Raw genomic sequence first — 12,407 nt, forward strand, 5'->3', positions numbered from 1 at the left:
ACAAGTGATCAGTGATTCCCCAATAACTACAACATAAAGCCTGCTTTTTTTCTAATGGCATACAGGGCCCTTTATGATCAAACAGCAGAACTTGGTTTGAACAGACTTAGGTACCTTTCTTTTTTTTTGAAATGGAGTCCTGCTCTGTCACCCAGACTGGAGTGCAGATGCATGATCTCAGCTCACTGCAACCTCTGCCTCCCGGGTTCAAGAGATTCTCCTGCCTCAACCTCCCGAGTGAGTAGCTGGGATTACAGGCACCCACCACCATGCCTGGCTAATTTTCGTATTTTTAGTAGAGACGGGGTTTCACCATGTTGGCCAGGCTGGTCTTGAACTCCTGACCTCAAGTGATCTGCCCGCCTTGGCCTCCCAAAGTGCTGGAACTAGGCACCTTTCTTCTTATAATTTTACTTACTAAGTCACCTTTTCATTCAATATGATTAGTTTTTTTACTAAGTTTTCTTATTCACCTAGGAAGACAACAATATGAATATTGATCCACTGAGTAATTATATTCCTCATGAGATATAATGAAATAAGATTTTTGCTGCAAGTTATTTTCACCCGGGTTTAGATGAAACTAAGTTTTCAGAACTTCCAGACTGGAGGCTTAACCACAATCATGAGATTTCCCTTGAAAGTATAAGTCCTCAGAGTATTTTTACATAAAGATCAGACATTTACCAATTTATATCTCAGAAACCTGTGGTTCAATGGAAATAATACAGGGCTGGTATTCTAGTCCAGCCTGTGACTTACTGTATGACCCTGGGCATGAATTACACCTTATACTCCATAAATTTCCTTATTCTTTGTGTCAGAACCATACTTGCTCTAGCTGTGATAAACAAAATTATAGTTGCCCAAATTTTCAACTTGTCAATTATGTAGGTATCGTAAGGAATACCTTGTAAGTATCTGTGCTCAAGTGTACAATCTATTGGGGTCACAGAATTCAGAGAATGGAGGGATCACATTCAGTGGAGTGCAGAGGAGGGGTGGTAATCAGGAAGATTTAATAAAGAAGGTAGAGGTTGAGCTGGGTCTTGGGGAATAAGCAAGATAGTAGAAGAGAGTTATCTGGAGGGGATAAGGGCAGAGAGGCACTGAAATTTTCAGTCTGGCCCCAGCTTTCCTTTGCAGACTCATTATCTTCTGCACACTCCAGACTCAATGCTGTCCTCTGAATCGACATGTGTCTGGCACACAGCAAGCAAATCTTCAAGGTCCAGCTTCTAGTTCTTCCACTGAAGTCTCGGGGAAGTGGAATTTATCACACTCTCCTCCGGATTTGCCCAGCCCTTTGTTAATAAGACCTGTTGCTTTTATTGTAGCTCACCCGCTTGCTCAACGGTGAACTTTTTGGAGACAGGAATCAATGATTTGTCTGTTTCCCTAGGCACCTAACAACGCTTTGCTCTTAAGTAATCAGGAAATATTTACTCAATTGAACTTGTTCTAAGGACACTGATATCACTGAATTGAAGGGCATATCGGTATCTTCTTAGTGTCTCTATAGACTTTAGGCTTTCAGCCTGGTGAAGTAGGGATTTTCTTCTTTGTTTCTAGGCTAGTCAAGCGAAGCAGGGATACAGATTAAGAATTTGCAGATGTGGAAACTCGGAGGGTACATTTGCTCAAAGGCATCATGTTGATAAACGCCGAAACCAGTAGGGCTCTGTTGACTTGAAATCCAGTCCTTTATCCATTATACCCGGGTCTTGTAGCATCAGCCAGATCGGGGTAAAATGCACTAACTCTGAATCCTAGTTTTTTCATCCGTAAATGGGAGCAACAGTACGTATCTCACAGGGCTATCGTGAAGTGGAGCGTCCCTCTGTAACCTCTAACCAGTTCCAGCCTGAGTCACATTATAAGAAAATTTATAAGGCACTATCTTGTAAATACTTAAGATTTAACATCTTCCCTTCACCCCTGCGTCCACTCTTGTCATACCTTTTTCCTGCCTAGCATGTGTCAAACTCAAAGGACTGGGCACCGAGCACAGAGGTTGTGTGCTTTGTCCAGCTTTGAGGTCAGAGGTTGGCTAAATAATCTCTGAGGCTGGGGTCTTAAAAAAAAAACAACAAAAAAACAAAACTAACAAAGCCTTAAGTTCGTTCTGCCCGTGACTTTAAATAATTATGTAGAGGAATGTAATACGTTAAAAGCAAGGGGAGGAGGGGACCCATTGATGGTAGTTGGTTTTATGCCCGCCTGCAGCTAAAGAAATGATTTCTAAAACCTCTTTTGAGGGTGGGAGAGGGACTGCTCCCGAGATTTCTTTTGAGAAATTCCTGAACTGACTGCCTTTTAAAAGGAAAAAAGGTCCAGCTGTGGTGGGCTGGAGGCCGTGGTGAGTGGGTGGGGGTCGACCCCGGCGGCTTCCTCTGTCCCGCTCCCTGCCGCTGCTCCGAAGCCCGCTCGGGCTTCCGAGGGTCCACCGAGGCTCGGGCCGGGCCCAGTAAGAGTGCCAGGCCAGAGGGTACCCATTCCAGGCCGGCCTTCCTCCCCGGGGGGACAGCCTTGGGAGCGAGGCGCCGAGGCGGCTCTCGAGCTCCACTTCCAGCTCGGGGGCCTCGGCAGAGGCCAGGAACCAGACTGGGGCGGCACTAGGGTGCCCGCCACCCCCACCCCCTCCGGCAAGCGGGCGAATCAGCGCGGCTCCCCCGCGGCGCCCAGGCGGGCTGCGGGACCTCGCGACCTCCGCTCGGGGGCCCCGCCCCTGCCCGCGAGCCCCGGGTGGCTCCCTCCTCCCTTCCGCCAGCGGCCCGCCCCCTCCTCGCGAGCTAACGAGTATCTCGCGCGCGCTCCCTTCCCTCCGCGTGGGTGTGAGTGCGCGATCCTCGTACCTCGGCCTTCTCCCCATTGTTTCTTCGCGGCCACCGCGAACCCCCTCCCCCCAGTGCTGTTTCCCCCTCCCCCGCCCCGGTGTAAACGGCGCCTGCGGGGCTCCCCGAACGAAGGGAGGGGGCACTCCTGAACCCTTTCCTCTGCGCGTAGCTCCTCCTCTGCCGGGCCGGGACCCCATTCCAGGCTCTGTCCTCTCCCCTCCCCCTCTCCTCCGGCTACCCCTCTCCCTCGCCCCCTCCCCTCAGCGGGTCCTCCTCTTTCTCTCCCTCTCCCTCTCCCTCCTCCTCCCCCTCCCCATCCCTTCCCCCCCACAATGCAGTTCGCGGCGCGGCGGACATGGCGGTGGAGTCCTGAGCTCGTCGTGTCCCGGCCTCCAGCGGTGGCAGCGGCGACGGCGGCGGCAGCAGGAGGCGGAGGGAGAGCGGGAGCCACTGAGATGAGGAGGCGTCGCGCGCGCCTGTAGCTCGCGGGCCTCGCAGGTACGAGGTTCCGGCCGCGGGGCAGCGCCGGCTGCTGAGGGGGTGTGCTCGGGAAGGCCGGGCGGCCCCCGGTTCGCCCTCCCGGGTGCCGCGCTTCGCAGGTGTCGGGGGCCTGGCCTGAGAGTGTCTCAGCCGTCCCCTTGGGGCCCGACACTTCTTTCTTTGCTGGAACGGGCTTCGGGTGTCCCAGGGGAAGACTGAGATAAGGGAGGTAGGGACGGCGGCCTGGGCGGCCTGAGGAGGGCATTGGGGCGCTTTGGGGACGAACTCCACACTGTGGCTGGGGCTCCGGGTCCCGGACCGAAACCTGTTGTAGACCAGCGAGGCGGATTTTGAGTTAACGGAATTGGTTTGAACATTTCTCTTGGGTCCAGTTACGATTCCCTGTCATGTGTACCTTTTTCTTTCATCCTTGCTTAGACATAGGGGACTACATAATGTATATAAACGTATACACGCATAGAATACATACTGAATGTTTCCCCGGGCTCATCCTTGTAGGGAGAAGGCAGAGGTGTCTGTGTGGATTTCGTTTCTTGCTCGCCCGCCTTCTCTCTCCCCCGCCCCCCAGTCGAAAGGTGGTAATGCGCGGTTTTGACGTGGGTAACTGAGATTCGTATTTGTAAACAGACAGCGCTCTCCTAGTGTGTTGCACGCCTCTGCGAAGTGTTTCAGACTCCTGTTGGTATCTGGATTGCGAAAGAATGAGATGTTTAGACCTGAAGGAAGCACATCAGCGGGATTTCTAGTCGTACTTGAATGGGATGAATTACTGTTGTATTAACGACGTTGATTACACATTTTCTTTTCAGAAGATTACCAAGTCTTAGATGAATTTTGCGTGAGATCTTAGATTCCGTATATCTGCTTCTTCATTTTGATAAAAGTAGTTCCTTACTCATTTGACCTGCCTTATCGTGATCTTAAATTGTGTCCAGAAATGCAATTGGAATTGTGTATTGTTGGCATGCATTTAGTAATTAGCTCGAGTGAATCAGATTAGCTTTTGTTTCCAAAGGTTTTTTTTCCCTCCAGTCTTATAGCAGCGAAATGTTTGTAGCACTTGATGAAACAGAACATATCCTGTTTCTGTTTTTAAAGAAATGAGAACTGTTAGCTAATAAAATTGGATAATCCCAGCCGGATATGATGATTTAGAGAGAATGCCACACAGAGGTGTTGAATTGTGGGGTGGTTTAAAAAGCAAAGCCGACTTTGTGTGTGTGTACGTGTGTGTGTGTCTGCGCGCTGAAATTTTCTTTAGGCTCAGAACTCATGTCACTACACTGCATCGTAGTACTGATTAGTCACAACTTGTAAAATTATGAAATATTGATTCGCTTAAAAAGCTGTGCTTAAGATAACTCTTTAGTGTCTAGTGTGCTGTGTTGCTTTTATAAACAAATTTTTAAAGAGTGCTTCTTAGAAACCATATACTTTGGGGAGGATAAGAATTTTAAGTCGTTTTATACTTTAAAAATATTTATATTTAATATAAACAAAATAAACTTTTAAAACCCTTAGATAAATTTTCCTACTGCTTGCAGTTTTTCACTTGGCTAGTGTGGAAAATGAAAAATGAAGTTTTCTTAAAATAACTCAGAAATGGAAGTGAAAGTTAATGATATTTGATGTTTTAAATCCAGCAAACATTTAAATACAGAAAGGAAATTTAAAGTATTTTCATTGTCATAGGCCAAGTTGTTACCGATAAATTAACAAGATATTGTACATATAAGTTTAGTTCAATTTTATAAATTCTAAGTGACACCTAAAATTACATTTATTTTTAGTTGCTGGAGCTAGAACAGTACAGTGTCTACATTTTATTTTTAGACTTTTTAGAATCAAAATATATAATTATAAATTTCTCTGATTAACAAAGAGCTGTTTAAAGATAGTTTTTATTGTTTTCAGCAGATTCATTTTAGAGTAATTAGAATTTTTTTAACCTCAAAGTTACCTTGACATACAAAATAAGTACCATTAGTTATGTCGTATTCTCTGCAGAATGTCAAATCAGGATCTGTTGGTCAAGAAAGGTGTTTGAATTTATTTACTGTAGAAAGTTTCCAGTTTCAGAGAAACAAAATAACCAACACTTACCTGTAGGGCCTGGCCAGGTGGCTCACGCCTGTAATATCAGCACTTTGGGAAGTGGAGGCGAGAGGATTGCTTGAGTGTAGGAGTTTGATATCAGCCTGGGCAACATAGTGAGACTTTGTCACTACCAAAATATAAAACAAATTAGCTGTAATCGCAGAAGCTGAGGTGGGAGGATTGCCTGAGCCCCAGAGTTCAAGGTTGCAGTGAGGCACAGTTGCGCCACTGTACTCCAGCCTGGGTGACAGAGTAAGACCCTGCCTTTTTTAAAAAAAAAAAAAAAAAAAAAAAAAGGCAGTACTTACCTGTTAATGTTGATGTCAGAACGTTTTGTTCGATAAAACAGAACTCAATGAGATGTGTTCCTTTTTCAAATAAATTACAAATACTTGAATTGGTTAAAAAATATTACATTCAGTTAAAGCCACTGCTGCAGTATAGAAATATGTTCTAAAAAAGAACAATTCTGGAAAGACCTAAAAAAGACAAAGGAAAGGGACACCATAGTTTAAAACAGGATAGGTAGACTTTTTCTTAGTAATCTTAGAGCAATTAGAGTTGTTTACATGGTACTAACTGAATTGTTTTAATTCTAGAATCCTAAATAATTACACAATTTGGGGAAATGTTTAAAAACCAGCATTTCTGCAGAGTATTTATTTCGTTTTTTAAATCTTTTATTATGTACAGACTGTATTCAAATAAACCATACACTCTGAAAAAGCAGGTTCTGACTTTTCTTCCAGAGTATTTCTTACAGACCCAAAGAGAGGAAAGGGTATATAAATGCAAAGATTAATGTTAGGATTTTTTTTCCCCTTGAGAGATTTGTGTGGTGTCTTATGTTCAAATTATTTTTATGTCAAATCATGTAATTGGATATCTATAATTATGAGTTGAAGAGGGAGAGAGAAGGGAATCAGAATTTTTTAGATTGCCCAGGCACTGTGCTAGACACTGTCTATGCATTTTTTTTTCACTTGTTTGGTGTAACAACCCTTTGAAACCTGTTTATAGGCGAGGAACTTTTGACTCACACAGGTTAGTGATTTGCTGAAGATCACAGAATTAGATTTCAGAGCACATCTGTCTTCCTAATATAATGTATATGTGATGTTGCTTTTCAGGTGTATTATTTTCTCAATTATTTAGAATCGGAAACTGCCTAATGTTGCTCATTCATTCATTCATTTAAACATTCATTTCATCAAACATCTGCATTTGTCTCAGTCTACATATAGTACAGTAAATTACAACACACTAGATTGTGGGAGTTGAGAGGGAAGAAACTGGCTCTTGAAGGGTGAGTAGGAGTTTGCTAGGTGGAGAGGAGGATGGATTGGAGGTTGGAGATCATTCCAGACCTAGGGAATAACATGCAAAGATGATAAATTGTAATAAGCCTTGGGGAGTGAGGGAGAGTGAGAAATTCAGTGTGGTAGGAATTGATATGGATAGAATGGGGAGATAAATGATAGGAAGTAGCAAATTGTGAGGGACCATTTATGTTATATTAAGGTATTTGAATTTTTATCTTGTGAGATCACCAAGTGAGATAGTGGTTGAGCTGTGAAGTATGTTTTCTGACTCCTAGTTTTGCATTTCTTTTCTCCTTGGCTTTCTTGCTAACAGAGTTTACCTGTTTTTAGTGGATAGGCAGGCCTTCTTTTCCATACCACTCTTCTCTCTTCTCCCTGTATTCTAGACTTTTATCTTGAGGATTCTGTGATCCAAATTTTACTGTCCAAGAACTTTTAATTTTTTTTTTTTTTTGAGACGGAGTCTGGCTCTGTCGCCCGGGCTGGAGTGCAGTGGCCGGATCTCATCTCACTGCAAGCTCCGCCCCCCGGGTTTACGCCATTCTCCTACCTCAGCCTCCCGAGTAGCTGGGACTACAGGCGCCCGCCGCCTCGCCCGGCTAGTTTTTTGTATTTTTTTTAGTAGAGACGGGGTTTCACCGTGTTCGCCAGGATGGTCTCGATCTCCTGACCTCGTGATCCGCCCGTCTCGGCCTCCCAAAGTGCTGGGATTACAGGCTTGAGCCACCGCGCCCGGCCGAACTTTTAATTTTTTTTTTTTTTTTTTTGAGACGGAGTCTTGCTCTGTCCCCCAGGCTGGAGTGCAGTGGCCGGATCTCAGCTCACTGCAAGCTTCTCCTCTCGGGTTCACGCCATTCTCCTGCCTCAGCCTCCCGAGTAGCTGGGACTACAGGCACCCGCCACTTCGCCCGGCTAGTTTTTTGTATTTTTTAGTAGAGACGGGGTTTCACCGTGTTAGCCAGGATGGTCTCGATCTCCTGACCTCATGATCCGTCCGTCTCGGCCTCCCAAAGTGCTGGGATTACAGGCTTGAGCCACCGCGCCCGGCCTAGAACTTTTAATTTTTTAGAAAATTCTTTTGAGATGAAAATACCTCTGGGGGAAATCACCTTGTTATACTACTTAGGAAGTTTTTTCACTTGTTGGCTTGGATTAGTTGACTGTTTTCCAGTTTAGCACTAGAAAACAGTAGCTTAAGGCATTGAAGAGCATGAGCTGGAAGGAGGCAGAAGCTATTCATTCAAGTTTGATGTTCACCACTATAGATGGGCAAAGTCCTAATCTTTACATAAGGCATCTTGTACTTTCAAAAAGAAATAGGTATGTTTGTTAATCACACAACAATCTGATTGCTTTAAGTGGGTATTTGATTTACCATGATAATAGATAACTTATTGCATGGTTACTACAAGCTAATTTCTTTCTCAAGATCTTTAAAGTGTTAACTTATTCCTCAAAACAACCTTTTTTATAGTATTCTCATTTACAGATGGGGAAAGTCCATGTAGAAGGGTTGAGTACCTTGGACAATATCTCATAGCTAGTGTGCTGCAGTCAGGATTTGAGCTCAAAGTGTCTGAGTCTAGAGTCACAGCTCTTCGCCACTATACTGTGTTATACCTTTAAGCTTAGGGTGTCAAAGTTTTGTGTTCAGAGAGTGTTAAATTCTGTAGTTACATAGGTTGTCAAAAATATTTTGCAAGTATGCAAAGTATGAATTATAAAAAATAACTAAACCTGATTGCATTTTGTCAGTGTGTAGTTTAATAATATAATTATTAAATTAAATATTTAACACCACTGTAGTTTAAATAATTTAATTGACCAATCATTAAGTACTAGTCATGTGCTGAGTGTTAGTTTAGGCCAGTGGTATTCAAACTATGTTTGGGGACCTTTTGGAGAGGGGTGTCTCTGAGTCAAACTGTTTTCATGGTAATATTAAGACACAATTTGACTTTTCCCTTATTCTCTGGTCTGGAGTGGCATGTGAAGACTTTATTGCTTTGATGGCTAATGTAATGTGTAATAGTGTATTATTTTTTTCCCTTTTTTCTTTGAGATATAATTTACAATACCATAAAATTCACACTTCTAAAAGATACAGTTCAGTGGCTTTTAGTGTATCTATAAGGTTGTGTAACCATCACTATTTAATTTTGGAATATTTTTATACCATAATGAAACCCAGTTCCCATTAATCACTCCCCATTCCTTCCTCCTTCAAGCCTTTGGCAACCACTAAGCTACGTCTCTAGAAATTATGGACATTACACATACAAGGAATTATACAGTATGTGGCTTTTTGTGCCTGGCTTCTCTCACTGAACTTAATGTTTTCAAGGTTGGCCATAGTGTAGCATGTATTAGCTTTTTTCTGGCTGAATAGTATTACCTTCTATGGAGATACCACGTTTTGTTTAACCATTCATCATTTGATGGACATTTGGGTTATTTCCACTTTTTACCTATAAGGAATAGTGCTGCTGTGAACATCGTTAAGAGTTTCTGTGTGGATATACATTTTCATTTCTCTTGGGTATATACCCAGATTGTAATTGCTGGGTGTTTTGATAAACTTATGTTTAACTTTCTGAGGAACTGCCAAACTTTTCCAAAGTTGTACCATTTTACATTCCCAGTGGCAATGTATGGAAGGTTTCAGTTTCTCTACATCCTGACCATCATCTAGTGGGTGACACTTCACCCATACTACCTCACTACCTCATTGTGGGTTTGATTTGCATTTCCCTAATGATTAATAAGATGTTGAGCATCTCTTCATGTGCCTATTGTGTGTGCATTTTTCTATCTCCTTTGGAAAGATACCTACTCAAATCCTTTACCCGTTTTTAAAAATTGTTGAGTTTTAAGAACTCTTAATATATTCTGGATACTAGACGTCCCCCACTTTTTTTTTTTTTTTTTTTTGAGACAGTCTTGCTCTTTCACCAAGGCTGAAGTGCAGTTGTGTGAACACAGCTCACTGTAGCCTCTGCCTTCTGGCCTCCACCTCCTGGGCCTTAAGCGATCCTCCTGCCTTAGCCTCTTGAGTAGCTTGGACTATAGGGGCGTGCCACCATGCCCAGCTAATTTTATTTATTTATTTATTTATTTTTGTAGAGACAAGGTCTCACTGTGTTGTCTAGGCTGGTCTCAAACTCCTGGCCTCAAATGATCCTCCTTCCTCAGCCTCCAAAAGGGCCAGGATTACAGGTGTGAGTCATCTCACCCAGCCTAGACCCTTTTTAGATATATTATTTACAAAAATGCTGTCTCATTTTGTGGAGTGTCTGTTCACTTGATTCTAAAAATAGTGATAAAATGTACATAACAAAATTATCCATTTAACCTTGTTTCTAACTTTTAAAAATTGCAGTAAAATATACATAACACAACATATCTTAATGATTTTTAAGTGTATCATTCAGTGGTATTAAATACATTCATAATGTTGTGCAGCCATCATCACCATCCATCCCTATAACCCTTTTCATCTTACAAAACTGAAGCTCTATACCCATTAAATGATAATTTCCCATTCCCTTCTTCCCTCACCCCTGGCAACCACTATTCTGTCTTTACCATTTTGCCTACTCTAAATACCTCATATAAATTGAATCATAAAGTATTTGTCTTGTGGCTTGTTTCACTTAGCATAGTGTCCTCAGCATTCGTTCATGTGGCATACTGCAGAGTTTCCTTCTTTTTTAAGGCTGAATAATATTCCATTGTATGGATATACCACATTTTGCTTATCTCTTTGTCTATGAGTAGACACTTAGATTATTTCCATGTTTTAGCTCTTGTGAATGATGCTGCTGTGAACATGAGTGTACAGTATCTCTTAGAGAGCCTGCTTTCAATTTTTTTGGTGTATACCCAGAAGTTAAATTATTGGATCAGATGGTAATTTTATTCTTATTATTTATTTATTTATTTATTTGACAAGATCTGACTCTGTCTCCCAAGCTGGAGTGCAGTGGCATGATCTTGGCTCACTGCAGCCTCTGCCTCCTGGGCTCAAACCATCCTCCCACCTCAGCCTCTTGTGTAGCTGGGACTATGGGCGCTTGTGACCACACCTGGCTAATTTTTTTTTTTTTGTATTTTTGTAGAGATGCAATTTCACCATATTGCCCAAGCTGGTCTGGAACTCCTGAGCTCAAGTGATCTGCCTGCCTCAGCCTCCCAAACTGCTGGGATTACAGGCATGAGCCATCGTGCCTTACCTATTACTATTATTATTTTTGACACCTTAGGATCATTGAGTATATTTTTAATTTTTTGAGGAACTGCCGTATTGTTTTCCATAGTGGCTGTACCATTTTACATTCCTCCCAACAGTGCAGAAAGGTTCTAATATTTCCACAGCCTTGCCAACGCTTGTTATTTTGTTTTTATTTAATAGTAGTCCTGTCCTATGGGTTATGAGTTGGTATCTCATTGCAGTTTTGATTTGCATTTCCCTAATGATTAGTGATATTCAGCATCTTTTCACGTGCTTGTGGCCATCTGTATATCTTCTTTGGAGAAATGTCTATGCGAGCCCTTTGCCCGTTTTTGAATCAGGTTGTTTTTTGTTCATTTTTTTGGAGTTACTGTATATTCTGGATGTTAGTCCCTTATCAAATACATGATTTATAATTATTTTCTTCCATTCTGTTCTGTAGGGTTACCTTTTTTTTTTTTTTTGAGACAGAGTCTTACTCTCTGTCGCCCAGACTGGGGAGCAGTGGTGTAGTCTTGGCTTACCACAACCTCCAGTTCCCAGGCTCAAGCGATTCTCCTACCTCAGCCTCCTGAGTAGCTAGGATTACAGGCGCTTGCCAGTATTGCCTAGCTAAATTTTGTATTTTTAGTAGAGATGGGATTTCACCATGTTGGCTAGACTGCTGAGATCTTGAACTTCTGACCGCAAATGTTCCACCCACTTTGGCCTCCCAAAGTGTGAGGATTATAGGCATGAGCCACCATGCCTGGCCTTTACTCTGTTTCTTTTCTGGTTTGTTTGGGTTTTTTTGTTTGTTTGTTTGTTTGTTTTTGAGACAAGGTGTCACTCTGTCCCCTAGGCTGGGATGCAGTGGTGCAATCATGGCTCAATGCAGCCTTGACCTCCCTGGGCTCAAGAGATCATCCCACCTCAGCCTTTGGAGTAGCTGGGACTATAGGCACGTGTCACCACGACACTCGAATTTTAAGATTTTTGTAGAGACAGGGTCTCACTATGTTGCATAGGCTGGCCTTGAACTCCTGGCCTCAAGTGATCCTCCTGGCTGGGCCTCCCAGAGTGCTGGGATTATAGATGTGAACCACCATGCCTAGCGTGGCCACCATTTTACTCAGTTGATAGTATCTTTTGAGTAACAAAAGTTTTGAATTTTCTGCCAGTCTTGTTTGTCTATTTTTTCTTTTGTTGCCCATGCCTTTGGTGTCATACTAAGCAAATAATTGCCAACTCCAGTGTCGTGAAGCTTTTCCCTTCTGTTTTCGTCTAAGAACTTTATAGTTTTATGTTTCTTAGTTATGGTTTTATAGTTACAAGTTTAGGTTTCTCAGGTCTTTGATCCATTTTGAGTTAACTTTTGTTTATGGTCAAAATTCAGTCTTTTGCAGGTGGAACACCCAGCTAAGTTTTTGTATTTTTAGT

The 12,407-nt window shown here is 42.6% G+C and overlaps 2 protein-coding genes across 26 annotated transcripts in view; one reads left to right on the forward strand and one right to left on the reverse strand.

The window, feature by feature from the left end:
- Window positions 1–2,568: 2,568 nt before the first annotated feature.
- LOC144333397 (uncharacterized) lies at window positions 2,569–5,740 on the reverse strand. The gene is made up of 2 exons (XM_077957158.1): window positions 5,670–5,740; window positions 2,569–4,364 (listed from the first exon to the last, which is right to left on the reverse strand). Exon 2 carries the CDS (start codon window positions 3,580–3,582, stop codon window positions 2,659–2,661), a length of 924 nt encoding a protein of 307 aa, XP_077813284.1. The 5' UTR covers window positions 3,583–4,364; window positions 5,670–5,740; the 3' UTR covers window positions 2,569–2,658.
- Window positions 2,802–12,407, forward strand: part of TUT4 (terminal uridylyl transferase 4) — a 130,932-nt gene continuing 121,326 nt past the window's right edge. For 20 of the 25 annotated variants that reach the window (XM_077956901.1, XM_077956879.1, XM_077956937.1 and 17 more), the window contains exons 1-2: window positions 2,802–2,834; window positions 3,176–3,335. The gene's annotated coding sequence lies outside the window, so the exon portion shown is untranslated. Of the gene's footprint in view, window positions 2,835–3,166; window positions 3,336–12,407 lie in introns of those variants that run through there. The other 5 variants (XM_028833777.2, XM_028833772.2, XM_028833779.2 and 2 more) reach the window with 1 other exon arrangement.

The sequence above is a fragment of the Macaca mulatta genome, chromosome 1 (assembly GCF_049350105.2).
Source record: "Macaca mulatta isolate MMU2019108-1 chromosome 1, T2T-MMU8v2.0, whole genome shotgun sequence".
In the NCBI taxonomy this organism is placed as follows: Eukaryota; Metazoa; Chordata; class Mammalia; order Primates; family Cercopithecidae; genus Macaca; species Macaca mulatta.

Coding starts and splice junctions, on each gene's coding strand:
- LOC144333397 (XM_077957158.1), bottom strand. CDS start 3,582: ATGCCCTCCTCAGGCCGCCCAGGCCGCCGTCCCTACCTCCCTTATCTC.